At 44.4% G+C, this 22,371-nt stretch overlaps 1 protein-coding gene across 25 annotated transcripts in view; it reads right to left on the bottom strand.

Annotated features, from left to right (window-relative positions):
• The window catches only part of neb (nebulin), a 131,180-nt gene that overhangs the window by 84,898 nt on the left and 23,911 nt on the right, over nucleotides 1–22,371 (bottom strand). For all 25 annotated transcript variants that reach the window (XM_007896321.2, XM_007896305.2, XM_007896301.2 and 22 more), the window contains 27 exons: nucleotides 21,449–21,556; nucleotides 20,757–20,870; nucleotides 20,189–20,386; nucleotides 18,899–19,006; nucleotides 17,657–17,755; nucleotides 16,896–17,000; nucleotides 15,956–16,063; nucleotides 14,781–15,092; nucleotides 13,756–13,962; nucleotides 12,805–12,909; nucleotides 12,464–12,571; nucleotides 11,069–11,380; nucleotides 10,005–10,211; nucleotides 9,766–9,870; nucleotides 9,561–9,668; nucleotides 8,862–9,173; nucleotides 8,154–8,360; nucleotides 7,566–7,670; nucleotides 6,954–7,061; nucleotides 6,041–6,352; nucleotides 4,523–4,729; nucleotides 4,253–4,357; nucleotides 3,400–3,507; nucleotides 2,273–2,584; nucleotides 1,441–1,644; nucleotides 576–680; nucleotides 359–466 (listed from right to left, as the gene is read on the bottom strand). In XM_007896321.2, the coding sequence (XP_007894512.2) occupies nucleotides 359–466; nucleotides 576–680; nucleotides 1,441–1,644; nucleotides 2,273–2,584; nucleotides 3,400–3,507; nucleotides 4,253–4,357; nucleotides 4,523–4,729; nucleotides 6,041–6,352; nucleotides 6,954–7,061; nucleotides 7,566–7,670; nucleotides 8,154–8,360; nucleotides 8,862–9,173; nucleotides 9,561–9,668; nucleotides 9,766–9,870; nucleotides 10,005–10,211; nucleotides 11,069–11,380; nucleotides 12,464–12,571; nucleotides 12,805–12,909; nucleotides 13,756–13,962; nucleotides 14,781–15,092; nucleotides 15,956–16,063; nucleotides 16,896–17,000; nucleotides 17,657–17,755; nucleotides 18,899–19,006; nucleotides 20,189–20,386; nucleotides 20,757–20,870; nucleotides 21,449–21,556 (4,497 nt within the window). The remainder of the gene's footprint in view (nucleotides 1–358; nucleotides 467–575; nucleotides 681–1,440; nucleotides 1,645–2,272; nucleotides 2,585–3,399; nucleotides 3,508–4,252; nucleotides 4,358–4,522; nucleotides 4,730–6,040; nucleotides 6,353–6,953; nucleotides 7,062–7,565; nucleotides 7,671–8,153; nucleotides 8,361–8,861; nucleotides 9,174–9,560; nucleotides 9,669–9,765; nucleotides 9,871–10,004; nucleotides 10,212–11,068; nucleotides 11,381–12,463; nucleotides 12,572–12,804; nucleotides 12,910–13,755; nucleotides 13,963–14,780; nucleotides 15,093–15,955; nucleotides 16,064–16,895; nucleotides 17,001–17,656; nucleotides 17,756–18,898; nucleotides 19,007–20,188; nucleotides 20,387–20,756; nucleotides 20,871–21,448; nucleotides 21,557–22,371) is intronic.

The following is a 22,371-nucleotide window of genomic DNA, read 5'->3' as shown; positions in this document are numbered from 1 at the left end:
AACAGCCCGGTTTTGAGTTCCAGAGTCTCACCAACTCGTCTCCTCCCTCCCATCATTCAAGGTCGATATCAAGACGTACCTCATATAATCTGACAAGATTATATGAATGCAAATTGTATTGTATTTTACGTTCAACAACTGTATTTCAGCTGATACTGAATTGCCTAAGGAGGATGCCTTCAGATCAGCCTCTGGGGATGAAATAGAAGTTCCCAGTGATTGAGTGGAAGCACTATCTGATTGTGTTTATGATTGATGTCAGGTCAACATTTCATAGAATTGAAGGTGATAACGAGGGTGGTCGACGAGCAACATTTAGCATGGGATTTCTTCTGAGACAAAGCTTGTTCTGACTTACGTCGCTTGCGATAGCTTGGCAGGTTTTGGCTGCCTTTACTGAGATTGCGTCAGGTGTCAAGACATATCCCTTTTTCTTGGATTCCAGCCAAGCCTGTTTGTACAAATTCTGCAAAGAAACAACAGGAAAAAGATTGCTCGTGTTTAAATGCTGCGGATTAGAATCTTAAATCTGTCATTCTTTTTAATGATAGAACCGTTTCTTGGGTTTGCCTTACGTCGCTGTAGGTGATTTTATTGGCATTGGCTTGTAAAATCTCTGGAGTGTCCATCATCATGTGAACCTTGATCTTGTCTTTCTCCCAGTCTTGTACGTACTGGTGCTGTGTTTAAACAAAAGGGATAAACAAGTGAATCCTGAACAATTTTCATTGAACCCGGAAAAGATTCAACTGCAATTCATTCCCATTCTCGATCTGAAAACTGTACCGTCATTGCTGAGATTCAAATAATATTAATTGTTCCATTTGATATAATATCTTATCAAATCATTGAGATGTCTCAAAGCGCTTCACAGAATATATTGTAAAGACTATGCATTTTGTGGGTTAAACCCGGCAGAAGTGTCCCACAAACAGTTGTGGATTGAATTTTATTTTATAGGATTAATACGCCCCAGAAAGCGATCCACCAATCGACTAACAGTCGAGCGTGGAGTAAGGAAACTTTCCTGAGGTATTGCCGCGCCCAGGAATCGAACCCTGATCCTCTCGCTCGTGAGGTGAGCGCTCTAACCACTGACCTACAGGGCTTGTCTAGAGAACGCAGAAGGAGATTTGCTTATACATGAGAGGGACTGGTAGGGAGTTGTAGTTGGAAAGCTCTACCTGGCACCTTGAGAGAGACAACAACAACTTGTATTTACACAGCGTCCCTCCAGCAGGGTAGCGTCTCAGAACGCTTGACGGGGTTGAGCACAATGCCAAATCAGAGGCAAGTGACCATAAGCACAGTCCAGCGCGCTAACCACTAGTTTATGGGGCTCCACTGTATATTGTTTTCATAATAATTGGAAGCACTCAAACAAGCTGCAGTTGGTTGCTTTCAACTTGTCAATATGACGCACTCTCCACGATGCCCCACCTTGTTCATTGCTTCTGAATTCGCTTTGGCCAGGACCATTTCCACGGAGTCACTCAAGGTGGTGTGCTTGAAACTATCTGGCCGCTGCCTGTAGTTTTTCTCGCTGATAATCTCCGTCGCCTTCTTGGCCTTTTCAACATCCAGCGAGCCGACCGGGCTCCACCCGATGCCCTTCAGCCACTCGAGGTCCGTCTTGTATTTGTTCTAGCAACACAAAGACAACAAACGGCACTCGATGGTCCGTAATCTCTACAGTTGTTAGGTAAAATGGAGCCAAGCAGGTTCACAGGAAATGCAATACCCAGTCTTTGCTTTAAGCTGCTAATGTTGAACAGCGACTAATAGTGAAGGATGTCTATCTAGATTCGGGTGGGAGGTAAGTGGGGTGTCCTTGGAGCTAACTGGCTCCAAGATGACATGCCCGGCAATGGAATGTCGGAATCGAGTCAGCTGGCGGTCTCGGCAATCCGGTTCCTGTACCAGGTCCGCAGTATTCCAAGGCACTGCTGATGACAACCCAGCCAACTTTGCTCAAAGGCAGGACCTGGAAGGGCAGACCAGTCACTGGGGATCAGGGAATCATCCCACTCAGCTCCTGTTAACCCTGCAAGCCCAAACCTTAACGGGTAGGGAAAAGCAGTGGGAAAGCTTGGCAGACAAACAGACAGAGACCACACCTGCATTCCACAGTCTTCAGCGAAACGCAATTAGGATGTATGAGGAGAACTCAACTCAGCTCAGCCCCCCCACCCGCACAGAATATTTTCCCGCTATGCTCCCGAAGCTCAATTAGGAGTCAAAACAACTGTCTAAAGACCGACACTGTTCTTACATCGCTCTGTATCGCCATCATGTGCTTGCAGAGTTCCAGGTTGACGGCATCCGGCAGGTAAGTGTACTTGCGGAACTCTTGCTTGTAGTTGATGTTGGTGTTCACTTCCTGGGACTTCTTGGCAGCGATCACACTGAGCATGTCCACCGGCGTGTGGTACCGGGTCTTACTCTTCTCGTAGTTTTTCTTATACTCACGGTCTGACTGCATCTTGGCAACGTTCATGTAATGGACCAGTTTGGGGTCGTCCTGTAGGCTGCGGAAACCAATATGCTTTCCTCTGTCCTTTTCGTAAGCGCTCTTATATTTGTACTGTAAGAAATCAATGGTCATAAAGAGCTAGATTCACAAAGGCAATTTCTCAAGCTCCATCAAGCCTCAAGGTGTTGAATTTGGGATGGGGCTAGCAATAATAATAATAATGGTGATAATAGTGATGGAAATAATAATAATAAATGAGGATGCATGTGGTATTACAAGACAAGCATAGTTCCTATAATCATTGGTGCAGATGGGACTGTTAATAAGACAATTCAGAAATGGTTTGACAAGATACTCGGTGCACAAAATATTCACCTCCTGCAGAAAGTAGTTATTTTGGGAAGTTCAAACATACTAAGAAACGTAACATCCATTCAAGTGTAATGTGGCAGTGCTATTGGTCTGGCTAACCCATCACTGAAAACCACTCAGAAACTACCTCTACGGAGTGATCAAAGCTGTAATAACATAATAATAATAATATTTCTTGCATTTCATATAGTGCCTTTCACATCATGGGAGCATCTGAAACGGCTTCACAGGATTTACTATGACTGTATTCTGCAGGTGAACACAGCTGCCAGTTCACGTCTAACAATGTTCTCCAACCAAGTCAATGTCCAATTGTATCCTGGTAGGGATTGCTGGTCAGGATACTGGGGGAAACTCAACCCTCTTTCCGAATAGTGCCGCGGGATCTTTAATGTCCACCTGGACAGGAAGACCAGACCTCAGTTTAACATCTCATCCAAAGGATGGTACCTCTTACAATGCAGCACTGCTCCTCCCAACCCATCCCTCCATCTCCGACACAGGGCCTGTGTAAATCTAGTTACATGTTTCGTGAGTGGAAGCTTGTCACTTACATCACTTGCGATATCTCTCGATTTTTTGGCAGCTTTGATAGGGATGGCATCCACACGCAGGTCATAACCCTTCTTCTTTGAGTCTTCCATACTTTGCCTGTACATTTTCTATAAGAGAGGCAATGGATCAATATACCGTGACCGGAAACAGCGCAATCTGCAACAATACATTCCCCCACCCCGCGTTGCGTGTGGCTGCCTCGTGGTCCCAAAGGGAGCAGCCATTACTGTACGATAGGGCGTTCCACGCGCCTCCAGGTGTAACACAACACATCCCTTGGCCGCACTAAAACAAAATGGACACTACGGGGTCAGCACTTCTGGGGTCACTGGTGACTCATTGATCGCAGTTCATCAGGAAGCTGGCAACTATTTCCAGCAATATCCCAGAAGGCCCTCTGCGCCACAAGCTGGCAGTGTAGTCGTGCCTTTTCCGGACTACCATAAATACACCGCCCTGTACTGAAGCACGGTATAACATTGTACTGCAATATAATGTAATATAATCATTCTGCGATTGAAAGGGGGGTAAATTCAGAACAAATCTGCGGCAACACTACTTCAGTGAGCGAGTAGTAAACGAATGGACAGGCTCCTTGGGGAGACGGTGGAAGCAGAAAGTGTTGTTTCTTTCAAGGACAAATTAGATAGATTTCTGTTAGTAAATAATATCTCAGGTTATAGTATATAGTCTGGGACACAACATGTCATGCGACTGCCAGGATGGTGGAAAGCAAACAGGATGGACCTTAGTCTTCTTTCCCTCGGCAAATTCTTGTGTTCTTATAATAGGATCTTGCGAGTACTCAAAAATAGAGCCAATATATGTTTTCAGCATCGCCTCTCTTCTTACCTGACTCATGTTGTATTGGTTCGCTTTGGCGAGAATGATTTCAGGCGTGTCGGGCATCACGTGAATCTTAGTCTTGTCTTTCTCCCAGGCAACTTTGTATGATTGCTGCAGGGGTGGGAGCCGGGGGGGAGCACAAAAGATTAAGAGTGAGGTTAAGGGGGAGGGAGGGAGGAGAAAAAACAAATATTATATATTATTATATTGTTTATATTGTTATAATTTATTATTACACATTATAAATTCTATTATTATATTAGTATTACTACTTACCGCATTCATAATCTGGCTGTTAGACTTGGCCAGCTCGAAGGGAATGGAATCAGTCATGATTGTGAACTTGAAGTTTTCCGGGTGCTGCCGGTAGTTTTTCTCGCTTATCAAACTTGACGCTTTCTTGTTCTTTTCGTGGTCCACTGAGCCATCGGGAAACCAGCCGATGCCCTTCATGAAATCATTGTACTCTGACTTGTAGAGGTTCTGAAACAGCAAAGGGAAGGGACAGGTTTAACAACAGCATTCTTGGAGTGTTATTGCCACTGAGATTTCATTCCTGATGGCGTTTTCCCTTCCCCACCACCCCCACCCCTCACCCCTCCTCCCTTCCACATTGTTTAGTAGATGATTCAGAGGGAAACATCGAAACAGGAGTAGGACATTCAGCCCCTTGAGCTTGTTCCGCCATTCTATTAGATCATGGCTGATCTATAACTCAACTCCATTAGGACCTCGTAGAGCTATATCAAATTTTGAATGGAATTGAAAAAGTAATGCAAGACAATTGGACGCACCAAGATAGTAGAATGAAAAGAATTGGGTTTAGAGTTTCAGCAGACAATTACCAGGACAGACACCAGGATGTTTTTCTTTACCGAAAGGGTAGTTAACAACTGGAACAGGTTGCTTGCGAGGAAGGGCAGTTGAGACCAGGACAAGGGGACTGATTTTGTAAAAACAAAGAGAAGCTTGATGTTGTGATGGGAGAGAGAGTGGACTGGAGGGATGAGATCAAATGTTTGATGTTTTCTATGATTTTTTTTTCCCTATGATGATGTCAATGTCATATAAATTGTACATCAGTTGCTTTCTTATTCAGGAGCAGAGCATACCTGACAAAATAATAGCAGATTTATGTAGTTTGACCCTAAATCGACAACACTATTGACATTTTGCTAACCCGACTGCATTTTTGCTTTGCATCAAAAAACACAGAAACTGGCAAAATTCCTAATTTATATTCTACACACTTTTTTTGTATTAAAATCCGTCGTCAAACCTTTTGTGCTCAGATGGAAAAATTCCTTCTCTCCCCGTAGCTCTTGGTCTAAGATTTGCCAAAGTGTCTCTTTCATAACTTGGCTGTTTTTTTGTGAATGGCTCCAAAGGCATGGAACCAGTCACAAATGCGAACTTGACTTTGTCATGGTGTTGGTGGCAAAAATTGGATTAGGTAGTATGGATATTTCCTACGCCTCTCTCTCTCTCTCACCCTGATTGTGAGAGTATTTGGTGCACCCGAGAGTATTCGGTGCACGTTGGCAATAGCCGAGACTTGGCGAGCTCAGGGGGCGTACATTGGGAATAACTGCTGGCGTTTCATATCTTAATATCTGGGGAATATTTATTATTGATCAATGGATTTACGCATGGAATGGATTTACGAAAAAACCTTAAATCTCAAGGCCAAAAAAAACAAAACTGTCTCGTAGATTCCATTGAGAATTTCTCATTCCAGTGTCGTTCAACTTCACCCCCCACCACCACCCCCCAATGCCCCACATAGTGACTTACATCGCTCTGTATGTTCATCATGTTCCTCGCCAGTTTCATGCTTATGGAATCAGGCAGGACCATGTAATTGTGGATAAGCTTCTTGTAGTGGATGTTGCTGACCAGATCCTGGGAGGTCTTTGCGGCTGTGATGCTGAACATGTCCAAGGGGGTCTTGTACTTGGTTTTAGTCTTTTCGTAAGCTTTCTTGTATTCGCGATCCGACTGCATCTTGGCCACTTGCATGAAGTGCACAAGCTTGGGATCGTCCTGCAGGCTACGGAAACCAATTTGCTTGCCCTTCTCCTTCTCATACGCCAGCTTGTACTTATACTGAAATCAAGAGCGAGGATCGGGACTGAACTCAGTGAAACAGAACTTACAACAACAACTTGCAATTGTACAGCATGTCTGACACAGGTGGAAACTCATCGCCCACGCTTACGGCTATCCAGACCAACAAGAACAACNAAAAAATTGCATTTACGTAATGCCTATGATGTCGGGAGGGGTTTGCACCTGAGCTGCGGGTTCTGATCAAAGAGGAGTGGAGGGCAAGGCGGCGTGGAAGAGGGAAGATGATTGAAAGCGTGATAAAAAGGTCTTGAGACCAGACTGAGAGTTCCACATGTTGTATGCCACCCACACGTGGAAACTTCCCTGTGCCAGGAATGGAGCGTGCTCTCTCTCTCCCCGCAGGGACCCACCCTAGTTGCCTAATTGCCGAGAGCGTTTGGCGCAGGTTGGCAAGAGCTGAGACTTGGGGAGCTCAGGGTGTGCACGTTGGGATGAATGCTGGAGTTTACTATCTAGGGCATATTTATTATTGACAATAATAACAAGAATAATAATCCTTACAGGAAGTCTTAAAGCGATTCACTGGATTTGTAATGTAGGTTGTGATTTTGAAGCAAAGTTATTGAAGGAAACTTACATTGCTGGCAATGTCCCCTGTTTTCTTTGCAGCCTTTATTGAAATGGCATCAGGCATCAGGTTGTAACCCTTCTTCTTCGATTCCTCCCAGCCCGATCTGTACATTTTCTAAAAGAGAAAAACGACACGGACAAAATGAGAGCTGTCACTTTAAATCAACAAGTTCATTACTTCACTTTTTAATGAATGAATGAATGAATTAATGAATGAATGAATCAATCAGTTTGAAGACTGGGAACTTTTGTTTTACTGTCAACCTCACATAAGTCGTATCAGTTTCGACCATTTAATATGACTTATATGCAAAGTATGAGTTATGTAAAACTCACATAAGTTACAGAAATTTAATGGGACTTGGGTAGATAATAATAATAATCCTTGCATTTGATATAGCGCCTCATCACATCTTCGAGACATCTCAAAGCGCTTCACAGAATATACTGTGAAGTGAACTGACTGTATATTTTGTGTACTACTTGTGTACGATTTATACAGATCACACTTGCGCGAGTTTTACTGTACCATTGGTAGTTCAATTGCAAATTAATCACTTTGCGAGGTGACTTATCGAAAGCAGCTGTTATCTTTATGGTGATGTGAGTAGCCACATACCTCACTCATGTTGTGCTGGTTATATCTGGACAACACAAACTCTGGTGCGTCTGGCATAATATGGACCTTGGTCTTGGCTTTTTCCCATTCTCCAGTATATAATTTCTGTCAATAAAGAAATCAGAAGAATTAGTGTCAAGGCTTAGAAACTGTGGAGGAGTACAATTTTGACAATCTTCTTTAGGACACTGAAAACTTCACCCCCTTAGCTCATCATAATGCTGATCTTCAAACCTCTTGTCTCATTAGTAATAATTCTCGCATTTGACGTACACCTTATCACGCCATTGAGACGTCTCTAAGCACTTCACAGAATACATTGTAAAGTGGATTGACTGTGTATTTTGTGGGTGAATGCTACAGCATAGAAACAGACCATTCCACCCAACCAGTCCGTGTCGGTGTTTATACCCCAGTCGAGCTTCTGACCCTCCTAAGCTCCTCTCTCATTCCCCTCTATTTCCTTCTCCCTCATGTATGCAACAAACAGACAGCTATGGATCTCAATAAACCCAGCGCTCCATTGGAATGTCAGCCGAGCCCGTACACTTTCCAACGTGAACTTGAATACCTAACTTGAATACCCACCTTGTTCATAATGTCTGCATTAGCTTTGGCCAGAACAAGTTCAAGAGAATCAGTGACGCTTGTGAATGGAAAGGTATCTGGGTGCTGGCGGTATTTCCTCTCACTTGCTATATCCGTTGATTTCCTGGCCTTCTCAACATCCAGGGAACCGGCTGGAATCCAACCAATGCCTCTCAAACAGTTATTGTAATCTGCTTTGTAATTGTTCTGCAGGGGAGTGGGGGAAGAAGACACATTGAAGAGAGAAATGCAGTAAATAATAATGATTATTATAATAATACTTGCATTTGATATAGCGCCTGACCATGTCACTGAGACATCCCAAAGCTCTTCACAGATTATATCGAAAAGTGGATTGACCCGTGTATTTCTGGGCGAAACGCAGCAGCCAATTGTTCACAGCAGTGTCCCACAAACAGTCGTGGATTGAGTGACCAAATTATTATTATTTTTTTGGAAGGAATTATTATCCCTGGGACAGTCATCCACCAATCGACTAGCTACCGGGTTCCTACTTACTGCTAGGTAAACAGAGGCGTGTGTTTAAGGTTTTGCCTAGCCCGGGAAATGAACCCGGGTCCTCTCGCTTGTGAGGCAGGGGTGCGGTAACCACTACTTTATGGTGATGAAAATGGAGAGGTAAGTTCCAACAGAGAAACTGGACTTATCCACGATTTATTTCACACGCTAAGAGAGGGGTTTCCTTACATCACTCTGGATGTTCATCATTTTCCTGGACAGCTCCAGGCTCATGGCATCGGGCAGGATGGTGTAGTGGTGGATCAGTTTTTTGTAGTTGATGTTGCTAGCGATATCCTGGGACTGTTTGGCAGCGGTGATGTTGACCATGTCCGCCGGCGTGTGGTACTTGGTCTTACTCTTCTCGTAGTCTTTCTTGTACTCACGGTCAGACTGCATCTTGGCGATATGCATGGAGTGGACCAGCTTGGGATCGTCCAGCAGGCTTCGGAAGCCCACGTGTTTGCCCCTGGCCTTTTCGTAGGCCTCCTTGTACTTGTACTGGAAGGATACATTGATACATTAATGTTGTGGAGTAAGGAAACTTGCCTAAGGTTTCGCCCTGTCTAGGAATCGAACCCAGGTCTTCTCGCTTGGGAGCAAGTGCTCTAACCAATATGCTACTGGACTTCAAACATTGAGTATGATTAAGCAAGTGCCACTGATTTACCACAAGGAAATATATTCCTTTCTGTATAAATTCATGTTTGATTTGATCCAAGAAGATTGCACAATAGATTATTTTGGGGAATTTAAGACCATTCATTAAAAAAAACCTTTCTTGGTTATTCACTGAATACCAAGTTGTTAAGTGATCAATTTGATTGAGGGGTGGGGGAGGGCGGTTTAGGAGTGGGTGAAGGAGGGGAGAGAAACCACTGTACTCACATCACTCGCAATGTTTCTTGAAGCTTTGGCCGCTTTGATCGTAATGGCATCTGATCGCAAGTCATAGCCTTTAGCCAGGGATTTCTGCCAATTGTGCTTGTAGCGGTTCTTCAAAAGAGAAAGCGAGGAAAATTATTTTACACCCAATTAGCGACGCCTCCAAGCATAACAATACTAAACTCAAATTTGCAAATGAATTACGCACCTCACTCAAGTTGAAAGCATTGACCTTTGCTTGTAGGAAAGCTGGGTAGTCGAGGTTCAGTGTGTATTTGTGCTTCACCTCTTCACCGGATTTCTTGTAGTTGAGCTGAAAGGGAAGACAAGAAGAGAATTAACCAAGGATGATACCCACAAAATAATAATAATAATCCTTGCATTTGATATAGCGCCTTATCACATCGTTGTGATGTCTCAAAGAGAGGGGAAAGGAAGGGCACTTACATCACTGAGTTGTTTGGAGTTGCTTGTGGCCAGAACCATTTCCATCGAGTCAGGCACACTGGTGAATTTGATGGTGTCTGGGTGCTGTCTGTAGTTATGCTCATTCAGAACGTCTCCAGCCTTCTTGGCTTTCTCCACGTCCACCGAGCCGATTGGTATCCAGCCCAAACCCTTCACCCAGTTATTGTAATCTTGTTTGTACAAATTCTGGCAGATGAATTGAAGAAAACTTTTAAGTGCATTTCGCTGCAACTGTTGCAGTTGAAAACAATTTTTTTTTGGTGGCTGGGTGTCTGACGTATGTGGAAACCCATCATAATGGTTAAAGGAGCATCCAAACCGAGAATTCCGTGCATCCCGCTTACACATGGAAATCCCAGAGATAGTTTGTTGGAATGGAAAGTGCACTCTCTCTCTCTCTCCCCCCCCAGAGGGACGTATCCTGCTGACCTAATTCTAGCAAGTATTAGGCGCAGTTTGGCAAGAGCCAAGGCTTGAGGGGACCCCAGAGTGTGTGTTGGGGTACACCAGCTAAAACCGCACAGCTTCCCATTGATATTGCAGTAAAATAACAAAGGAAGACACCTCCAATGTCGTGGCAAAACTATATGAAACTTGTAATGAACTCAAGGGATACAAAAAACTGGATCATAATTTGCGAGAATGAAGAAAAACTTTGTCCAATAATATTCCAAAGCTTCGCTTTATCCTTACAAATAATGCTCCAGTTTTCTGGTTTCTACTAAGAACTTAGTAGCCCCTGAATTCATTCCAAGTTTCATATAATAATAAAAATAATAATAAGACTGTGGTTAGAGCACTGGTGGGTTCACCACATGGACAAAATGGGAAGATAGATCATAGAATCTTACAGCACAGAAGGAAGCCCTTTAGGCCCATCGTGTTGGTGCCGACTCTTTGAAAGAGCTACCAACGAGTTCCACTCCCCCCACTCTTACCCCATAGCCCCGCAAATGTTTCCTTTTCAAGTACCTATTCCAATTCCTTTTTGAAAGCTACTATCGATTTGTAGTTTCAAGTTTTGTGGTTTCATGGGCACTTACGTTGCTCTGGATGTTCATCATGTTTCTGGACAGCTCCAGGTTCATGGCATCGGGCAGGTAGGTGTAGTGATGGATCAGTTTTTTGTAGTTGATGTTGCTAGCAATGTCCTGGGACTGTTTGGCAGCAGTGATGTTGACCATGTCCGCCGGTGTGTGGTACTTGGTCTTACTCTTCTCGTAGTCTTTCTTGTACTCACGGTCAGACTGCATCTTGGCTATATGCATGGAGTGGACCAACTTGGGGTCATCCTGCAGGCTTCGGAAGCCCACGTGTTTGCCCCTGGCCTTTTCATAGGCCTGTTTGTATTTGTACTGAAATAAATAATAATAATAAATAATAATAATCCTTGCATTTGATAAAGCGCCTCATCAAGTCTTCTAGACATCTCAAAGCGCTTCACAGAATATACTGTAAAGTGAAATGATTGTATATTTTGTGGGCGAAACGCAGCAGCCAATTGCAGTCAGCTGTGTCCCCAAACAGTCGTGCATTGAGTGACTTTTTTTGGAAGGGTTTATGACTCCCAGAAAAGCCATCTGCCAATTGACTAATGACTGGGTTCCTGCTTACTGTTAGGTAAACAGAGACGTGCAGAGTAAGAAAATTTGCCTAACGTTTCCCCCTGCCCGGGAACCAAATCTAGGTCCTCTCGCTTGCAAGACGAGTGCTCTAACCAATAAGCTACAGGGCTCCACGAATAGAATGAATAAAATCTTTAGATTTCACAATGAGCTTTGCTAGCATCTGAGTTTGGGATAGCTAACACCCAAAGAAAATGTCTCTTGATAATAGATATTCATTGAAGGGGGAGGGTGGGTTGGGGCGGGGTGTGGAAGATACATTTTTGTTTTCAAAATGAGAAAGATGGAAGGCTCCCACACCACTATGTGGCAGTGTCAGCCCAGACTATGAGTTCAAAGTCCCAATGCGGGGTCCGAATTCACAATCTTTTGACTCAGAGGCAAGAGTGATATCAAGTGAGCCAGGCTGACACCTTGAAGATTAAATTGTGAGTTGTATTGTAAAACGTTCTTGTTTTTTTTTCTTTTTGGGTCAGCCGGGTGTCTGACACATGCGGAAACCCATCCCCGTTGCTCAAGAGTATCCAAACAAGCTGAGATTTCCAGGCATCCCACCTACACATGGAAATTCCTGAGACAGATTGTTGGAATGGAATGCGCACTCTCTACTTGGAGGGACCCATCCTGATTACCTAATACCGGAAAGCATAAGGCGCAGGTTGGCAAGAACCAAGGCTTGGGGACCCCAGAGTGTGGGTTGGGCTGATTGCTGGAGTCTAACCAGCTGAAACTGCATAGATTGCCATTGATAGTCTGGAAGTTGCAAACTATGGAGATTCGCTACCTCATGTCTTGATACTGCTAGATACTCACATCACTAGCAATATTTCTTGATGCTTTGGCTGCAACAATAGGGATGGCATTTGCCTGCACGTGGTGACCTTTAGCCAGTGTTTTCTGCCAGGCATCTTTGTAGCATGTCTGCAAAAGAAGTGAATGGCAGCACCTTTAATTGAAATAAAATAATAATTGACAATTGTCTTCATAAACATCTGCGAAGTGTTTCCTGTGGGTAAGGATTGCAATCTTGACCGGAAAAGAGACAAGAGACCACAAAGTTCCATCTGGTCTTTGCCTGAAAGACTATTTTGTCTGTGAGCGCGAGCAGGATTGTAGAATGTAAGAATATCACTGCAAAGGAAGATGTTCCTTACATCGCTGATGTTGGTGGCGTTGTATCTGGCTTGGATGAACTGTGGTAGGTCGTGGGGAAAGGTGTACTTGTGTTTCACCTTTTCTCCTCCAGATCTGTAGAGTTTCTGTAAGATAAAAAAACAAGTGGGTTTAACAGAAACAAGTTTATTCTTCTGTTGGAAGCCACGTAACTTCTGAACAATTACCTGCAAACACTAGGCAAACATTAGGTGAGCTGGGCTATGAGAATTCTCTCTGGTTTCAGTGCCCTATCACTCTGTGTAACTCTACAAGGTACCTGCTGGCTGTTGAAAAGTGTGTTGCCTGCAACTGAGGAACAAAGCCAATGAATGCCATGAGTCACAACACACCAGGCTTCCATTGACGGAGCTGGGCCAAGTGATGGGCAAGCTGGCACTTCAGGCTAGCAATTCTTTACCCATACAACGTGGTATTCGGGGAGTGGAGGAAAAACAGAAAGAGGGTTTTCCTGACCCATCGTAATAATACTTGCAATTTGATACAGCTCCTTATCACGTTGTCGAGACATCTATAAGCGCTTCACATGATCCATTGCAAAATGGTGTGACGTGTGTAATTTCTGTGGGAGAAAGCATTCTGCATACTAGCTGAGTCATAGAGTGGCTCTGTTGATCAGAAATTGGATGGGAGCGCACAAGCCACATCTAGTGTCTCTCCCAGTTAAAGTAACAAGCCACGTGATGTGGACAGGGTAACTAAAATGTTAAGGAAGAAAGAAATCCGGCATCCCTCTCTGAGACTTTTAGCTCACGACTTCCCCTCTTTTAGATCACAAATGAACGACCTTCCTCTTCGACTGTGCTTACGCTCACCTCCCTTTCCCCCGGGCTCGGGGTCAGGCTCGGCCACTGTTAAGTGCTCCGAAACGTTGCTCCAGGTGACGGGCCCTGTATAAATGTGAATTGTAGTTAATGTTCAGACACACTTACGTCATTCAGCTGCAGTGAGTTGCCCTTGGCCAGAACCATTTCCATCGAGTCAGGCACACTGGTAAACTTGATGGTGTCTGGGTGTTGCCTGTATTTATGCTCATTCAGGACCTCTCCAGCCTTCTTGGCTGTCTCCACTTCTATTGAGCCGTGCGGGCTCCAGCCGATGCCTTTAAACCAGTTATTGTAATCGTATTTGTAATTGATCTTCAGGGCAAAAAAAACCCAGAAACTATATGAGAATAATTCAATCACTCAATTGCTGTCATCACACAGGTAGCGGACATTTCTACACGATATCCTTAACAGGTGGTCCTTTTGTGCATAGAAAAGCAATTTGATGCAGAATAAAACGTCTCGGGAACCTTAAACAGTTCTTAAAAAGGTAAATTAATTCTACCCACACGATCTACATTCTCGATTACAGTAACTCAGAGATACCCTGTATGTCTTGACTAGCTCTGGACAACCACTGTCAACCACAATTGATCCCCACTATCTACTCAACTTTCCCAAAGATTCCTTTGTGACCTCTATCTTTTTGGGAGGGGGTGGGGGTTTAGCCGGGTGTCTAACATGTGCGGAAACCCATCACCATGCTTAAAGAGTATCTAAACCAGACTAAGAATTCCCTGCATCCCACCTACACGTGGAAATCCCAGAGATAGATTGTTGGAATGCATTGCGCTCTCTCTCCCTGGAGGGAAACATCCTGTTTACCTAATCTGAAAAGTATTAGGTGCAGGTTGGCAAGAGGCAAAGCTTGGGGATCCCAGAATGTGCGTTGGGGTAACTGCTGGAATATAACTAGGTAAAACCATATAGCTTGCCATTGGTATCACTGTGTGGCAAGATATCCCGCTGCTTGTCCAGCTAGGACCACCCTGCCCGTTAGGACTTTGGCTTGCAGGGTTAACAGGACCATCACCTAATAACACTCAATTGGTCCGACTTTACATTCCTCTAACTTTGCTTCCATCTTTTCAGGAGCCAAGCTTCACAAATCGCTCGTTCCATTGGCTTACGTTGCTCTGGATGTTCATCATGTTTTTGCACAGCTCCACGTTCATGGCGTCGGGAAGGTAGGTGTAGTTGTGGATCGGCTGTTTGTAGTTGGTGTTGCTGGCCACTTCCTGGGACTTCTTGGCAGCAGTGATGTTGATCATGTCCAGTGGTGTGTGGTACTTGGTCTTACTCTTCTCGTAGTTTTTCTTGTACTCGCGCTCAGACTGCATCTTGGCTACATGCATGGAGTGGACCAACTTGGGGTCATCCTGCAGGCTTCGGAAGCCCACGTGTTTGCCCCTGGCCTTTTCATAGGCCTGTTTGTACTTCACCTGTGAAATGGTGAGAATAATAATAATAATCCTTATGTTTGATATAGTGCCTCATCACTTCTTCCAGCCATCTCAAAGCACTTCACAGAATATACTGTAAAGTGAAATGATTGTATATTTTGTGGACGAAAAGCAGCAGCCAAGTGCGCACAGCAGTGTCCCCACAAACAGTCCAGGATTGAGTGACCAAGTTATTATTATTTTTACTTTGAAGAAATTATTACTCCCGTAAAAGGATCTAACAATCTATAACAGCAATGGACTACAACCCGATGGAGTTAGAAAAGGAAACTTAAATCTGTTATTTTCCATTGCTAGGCAAATTCGAAAATATTAATCGCCATCCGTTTTACTCAGCAGACAGACGGTACAGTGCCTTGACAACCCGATGCAAGGTGTCAAGGCCTCGAGCTACTGGTACCCAGATAGTGAACGCTCATTCCCTTCTCCCGGGACTGCCAAACACAGAATACATTGTAAAGTGGATTGACTGTGTACTGTGTGGGAGAATCACAGCAGCAAATTGCGCGCAACAGTGTCTCACAAACAGTCGTGGATTGAGCCCCTTTTTGGGGGATTCGTATTATCCCGAGAAAGCAGTCGGCCAATTGACTAGCAACCGGATTCCTACTTACTGCTCGGTGAACAGAGGCGTGAGGAGTAAAGAAACTTGCCTAAGGTTTCGCCCTGCCCGGGAATCAAACCTGGGTCTTCACGCTTGCGAGGCGAGCGCGCTAACCACTGTGCTACGGCACCGCTGATAAGTTCTTTAGACGGCTTATCAGGAATGGGGTGAATGATACATGAAAGAAATGCATGTGAACAAGAAGTAAATAAAACAGAAAATATGAAAGGATGCTTACGTCACTGGCGTGATTTCGGGCAGCCTTAGCAGCCAGGATTGGGATAGCATCGTAGGTGAGGTGATATCCTTTTGCTATGTCCTCTTTCCAAGCATTTTTGTAGCAATTCTGCAAAGAAAAGTAGTCTTTTTACCAAACTATTCAGTCAGAGGTCACATACTTTTGATCACCCCACTCCAGAAAGGATGTCAAGGGTAATGAGAAGGTGCAGAGGAGATTTGCTAAAATAATACCAGGAAACTGTGGTTTAACCTATAAGCAAAGACTGAAGGGATTATAATAATAATTATCCTTGCATTTGATAGTGTTTTATCACGTCTTCAAGATGTCTCAAAGCGCATCACAGAATATACTGTAAAATGGATTGACTGTATATTTGGTGGGAGAAACATGGCATCCAATTGTGCACAGCAGTGTCCCACAAATAGTCATGGATCGATTGACCAAATTATTATTATTTTGAAGGGATTATTAAACCAGAAGAGCGATCTGCCAATCGACTTAATGCGAGGTAAGCAGAGGTGTGTAGTAAGGAAACTTGCCTAACGTTTTGCCCTGCCCGGGAATCGAACCCAGGTCCTCTCGCTTGCGAGACGAGTGCTCTTAACCCCTATGCTACAGGACTCCACATGCAGGTTTGGTTCAACAACAGCAACAAATTACATTTGTACAGCGCCTTTCACGTCGGGAGGACATCCCAAAGCGCTGGACAGTCAGGGGTTTGGAACCTGAGCTGGGGGTTGGGATCTGGATGGGTGGAGGGCAGAGAGAGTGGGGGAAGGAGGGTGACCGAAGGCGCGGTCGAAGAGAAAGGTCTTGAGACGGGTTGACTCAGATTATTTAGAATTATGGGATGAAAATCACATGGTGGGCGGTCAGTTTGGGTGGAAAGACGAACTATTTGAGCGGATCAGCTGGAGACCATCGAGCTTGTACTTACGTTACTGCTATTATAAGCGTTGACTCGGGCCTGGATGAACTCCGGCAGATCTGGAGGGTAGGTGTACTTGTGGATAATCTTCTCTCCTTTCTCTTTGTATTTCAGCTAGATGACAGAAACAATACAAGAGATAGGGGGATGAGAATGCCTTGGTTCTCACAAAGCACAGAGAGATAATTGGGGTCTGATAACCGAAACAATTTGTGAGACTTTTGTCATTAAAACAAAAAGGCAAGAAGCAAATACATAGCGATATTTTTTTTGCTAATTTGGAAGTTAAACTGAGGCAATATGCTGCATGAGGGGAGGAACTGATACACCTTTTAAATTCAAGGTCAGTGATTATTATTTCTACGATTTCAGTTTCTAGGGCCTGGAATTCGAGTTATTCTTAGCCTTTAAGGCCACTTTGTCTTCAAAAGTGTGGACGTCTTCTTAAACTCGACTGAATTGCGGAAGCCGACCTTTTCCAATATTGTCAAGAAGAACCATCTTACAAATTAAGACCGAATAAAGGAAGAGTCATCAACAATGTTGACAAGTGCCACCTTCTGTTTTAAAGACCAAATGATCTTAGAGGCTAAGATCAGGCTAAGGCAGGATTTCAGGCCTCTACTAGAAAAGTTACAATTCCTAGAAAAATCAATTCAGTTGCAAATGTTGTCTGATTGCAAACGGTACAGTTTAAACACCTACATTTATCTTTTCTTAGAATCTGAGCCGAGGAACAGTGTGTCTTGACCTGTGGACGGTGTACTTACGTCACTCCTCTGTTGCTGGTTAATTTTCGCCAGGACCACCTCTGGCGAGTCATCAATTGACGTAAATTTGATGGTGTCTGGAGGTTGGCGGTATTTTTTCTGTTACGGATTTGCAAACAAAGACTCTTATTTAGCGAAATTAACGAATGGCATTGCCCTCTGTACAGTAGAGCTAACATTTATATAGCACCCTTAATGCCGGTGGGGTCCCAAAGAGGTTAGACTACGTCATACGCCTACTTATACACTTTAATGGAATGGTTTGCCAAGGCTGGTTGCTAACACAGAGTTGGTTCGGGGGCCTTTCAAAAAGAATTGTGGATAATCTTTAAACACAGGAGTTAATATTTCATAATTAAATAAAGATCCTGTACTGCACAATGTGAACCAATGTTGTGCCAAGACCATCTACTTAATGCCACCCAACAGCAGGTTCAGTTTGGGATTATCCTGATCCATCTTAGTTCACGGCGTACTTTGTTTTCCCCAGTGTAAAAACCCTCAGTATAATCCCGGTATAGGCTACTAGCTCATCTTCCATTCACCTGGAATTTTACTTCTACAGTGAATTAGCAGGGCAGAATGACCCTTTGTAGCCCTTTGTTTTTGGTAAACCTGGTGTCTGACACATATTTTGTGGTAAACCCATCATCATGGCTTTAAAGAGTATCCAAACCAAACGGAGATTTCCACGCATCCGAACTACACATGGAAATTCCAGGGATAGATCTTTGGAATGGAATGCGCACTCTCTCTCTCTCTCTCTCTCTCTCTCCCTGGAGGGCGCATCCTGTTTACCTAATCCCGGAAAGTATTAGGCGCAGGTTGGCAAGAGCCAAGGGAAATTGCTATGTGTCGCAGAGCTCTTCATAAAGACTTGAAGCTAATAAAAAAAAGACTAAATGTAATGCATTGCCAGCCCATGCAGGATCTGTCCGGGTCACGTCTAATCTTCCAATTCTAGCTGGTGAGTCAGGCAAACTGGTCAACTATCCACAGAGTGTTGGATAACATCCAGGTACAGCTCCACAGAGTCTGTTCGATCCCTGGTTACCTTCTCCCCGAAGGAAATTTCCCCGTGTCTGGAATGGAATGCACACTCTCCCCCCACCTGCCCAAACCTGGAGAGAGGCAACCTGCTCACCTGATCCAGGAGGGTATAGGAAATGGAAAGAATCGTTGCTCCCAGTACTAAGTATCAATCAAATGCTTGAATTGCTGTCCTGTACCACTGTGACTTACTTCATTAAGGATCTCCATTCCTCTCTTGGCTTTTTCAACATCCACAGAGCCAAAAGGAATCCAGCCAGTCCCCTTTTGCCCTTGATTATATTCGGATTTATATTCAATCTGTCAACAAGTAGAAATGCATACATAGATATTAAAAAAATGCTATTCACCGTTTACTAAATTAAGTAATCAATAAATCAATTAATTAGAAGTATTTAATACAGGTATTAATTGTAAATACAATTAAATACAAAATACAATTTTGTAAATAAAATTGATAAAATTAAAAAAATTAACAGTTAATGGGGTAAGGGCTCGTGAAATTCAACACTGTAGCACTGCGGTACATATGCAAGCTATGGATCAGAACCTTCAATAAGGTTATTCTTTGCAAAAACATGAATTTACATTAGATTGTGAATATCTCGAGTGTTTACACCATTCATGGTCCGTGGGAGGGCGTTTAAGCAATCTATTGTTCTTTTGGTGGTGCAGCCACTTGCGACAGATAATAATGATAATATTAATTATAATAATAAAGATGAATCGAGCTGCCCATGGATTCATAGAATCTTACAGCACAGAAGGAGGCCATTCGGTCCACCGTGCCAGTGTCGGCTCTTTGAAAGAGCTACCATCTAGTCCTACTCCCCCCACTCTTACTCCATAGCCCTGCAAATGTTTAAATACCCATCGAACTCCCTTTCGAAAGCTGTTATCGAATCTGCTCCCACCACCCTTTAAGGCAGTGCATTCCAGACCATAACTCTCTCGGTAAAAAACAAACTCTCCTCGTCTACCCTCTGGCTCTTTTGCCAATTATCTTAAATCTCCAAAACAAGGGGGAATAGTCTTAAAAATACAACCAGGCCATTTAAGAGTGAAACCAGAAAGCATTTTTTTCCATCAAAGGGTGGTAGAAATCTGGAATTCTCTCCCCCAAAAGGCCGTGGACACTTCAAGAGTGAGGTTGATAGATTTTTGGAAGGTCAGGGTTTAAGGGATAAGGGGAGAAAGCGGGAAATTGAAAGGATTAGTTGTGGTACAGTCATTTAATTAAATGGCGGAATAGGCTCGAAGGGCTGAATGGCCTACTCCTGTTCCTATGTTTCCTCTGGTTACCAACCCATCCGCCAGGGGAAACACTTTCTCCTTATTTGCTCTGTCAAAACCCTTCATAATTTGGAACACCTCTATTAACAACGACAATAACAAGATGGAATCTCCCCTTAACCTTTTCGGCTCTTAAGGAGAATAATCCCAGCCTCTCTAGTCTAGGAAATGGTTAAACTCTGCACTCACGTCACTCTGTAGACCATAGGCCTTCTTTGCCAGTTCCAAAGACAAGCTGTCGGGAGGCAAAAAGTAACGATTTCTCTGCTGTTTGTAGCCCAGGTTGCTGGCAATGTCCTGAGACTTTTTGGCATGCGAGACCTGGATCATGTCGAGCGGGGAGTGATACTTGGTCTTTGTCTTCTCGTATTCCTTTTTGTACTCGCGCTGAAAACAGAAAATAGGAAATGCGTCTTGTTTTCGGGATTTGCTATTGACTCTGAATGAAACTTTCCCTCCAAGTGAAGTAGTGACCGTAATAATCCAATGAAATAATAATTCTTGCATTCAGTATACCGCCTTGCAGGTCAGGAGGACATCACGCAATCTTTGACGTCCACCCGAACAGGGCGCCGACGGGACCTCGGTTTAACATCTCACTCAAAGGACAGCACCTCTGACAATGCAACGCTTGCCCCAGCACTGTGTTGGAAGTGACATTCTTCACACCCAATACAGTGCAGGGGAACCCAGCCTCTATCTCACCACGACCCTCCTGCTGAGCGCAACACAGTGTTGTCCCGAGCACGTGACTCACCTCGCTCTGCATCTTAGCCACGTGCACAGAGTGTAAGATCTTGGGGTCGTCCTCTATGCTCCGAGCTCCGACGTGTTTCCCGCGGGATTTTTCGTAGTCTTTTTTGTACTTGACCTGAAAGGGAAGCACGGCTGTCGTTACTAAGAACAGGGAGGGCAATTTCAGCAACTCATTAGAGCAGCCCGCGGGCCGATTTCACCCCCTCCCTCCACTTCACCTGGCCCGCCGCTCCCTCTATAACCCATAAATGTTATGTTTCTCAAAAGTTTGGACCGCTCTGCATTGAGAGTGTTCACAAGACCGCAAGGTCAATTTGGGTTGAAGAAGGCCCTTCGGCCCATTTGATCTCAACCTTCCAGAACACCTGGCCTACCTTTAACAGGAGTTGCGAGCGACAAATCTTTGCCCCCAGTCCCTCTGCAAATCCTGATGACGAGCCAGGCTGACGATCCCTGCTCAGCTGTACCCTGGAGTTCCACAGACCACTCGTCTTATAAGCAGGAATGACAAGACCACCACAGAGGACTGACTCGATCTGATATTCCCTTTGCCAAATGCGTCACCTTGGAGGCAGTTCAGCTCCAAGAAGACTCCGCAACCGCCTCTTCCCCACCTCCCCCCAACCCACCCATCCCCCCAACGAGGTTAGTAAACATCTTGTTTACTCCGCGTCTCAGTCAAGAAATACTCACATTGCTTGAGATAATACTCTGTGCTTTGGCTGCAATCAGAGGGACAGCATCCAGTCTGATATCACAGTGCTTGGCTTTGGCTTTCTCCCAGCTGTCCTTGTAACAATTCTAGTAACCGAGAGGAGGAATGTAGTGAGAACCAAAACACTGCGGCGCATAAATGCATTTGGATTTATTCTTTACAATAATCAACTCGTCTCCAAACCCCTTCACCCCCTGGCACCTCCTTACCTTTCTGTCCTGCTTTTTCCCCACTTGACTACCTGCCGTCTCCGATTGGCTGGCTCCCACCTCCTGCTTGTCCTCACCCACCTCCGCTTCACAATCGGCGGCAGTGCTATCAGCCACTACACCCCGAAGCTTTGGAACTCTCCCCCCCACTCCCCAATCCCTCCACCTTTCCCCCTCCTTCCTCCATTCAGATCGCAACTGAAAACCTTCCTCTTCGACCATGCTTAAGGTCACCTCCTTGTTCCCCCCAGCTCAGTATCAGGCTCTGCCACTGTTAAGCGCTCCGAGACACTGGCCCTTGTGAAGGGCGCTATATAAATGCAAGTTGTTGTCGTTTTGCTCACCCCATTCTTCTCCCTTCCTACACTCCTGAAGACATTGCTTCCTGCTGGGAGGGGTGGGACGGGGTAACACTTAAATAATAAGAATAATCCTTTCGATCGATATAGCGCCTTATCATGTCATGATTGAGACGTCTCAAAACACTTCACAGAATAAAACTGTAAAGTGAATTGACTGTATATTTTGCGGGCGAAACGCGGCAGCCAATTGCGCACAGCAGCGTCCCACAAACAGCCGTGGATTGAGTGACCAAATTACTATATGCCCTCTAACACCGGCGGATATTACCTTCCCTGGCCCAGGAGCACAAGGGTTAATTATACCTCCCTAACATCAAGCTAAATGCTATC

This window comes from Callorhinchus milii, unplaced genomic scaffold (genome assembly GCF_018977255.1).
Source record: "Callorhinchus milii isolate IMCB2004 unplaced genomic scaffold, IMCB_Cmil_1.0 Scaffold6, whole genome shotgun sequence".
Lineage (NCBI taxonomy): Eukaryota > Metazoa > Chordata > Chondrichthyes > Chimaeriformes > Callorhinchidae > Callorhinchus > Callorhinchus milii.
Note: the sequence above shows the minus strand (reverse complement) of the source record. Positions and strands in the feature narration are given on the sequence as shown.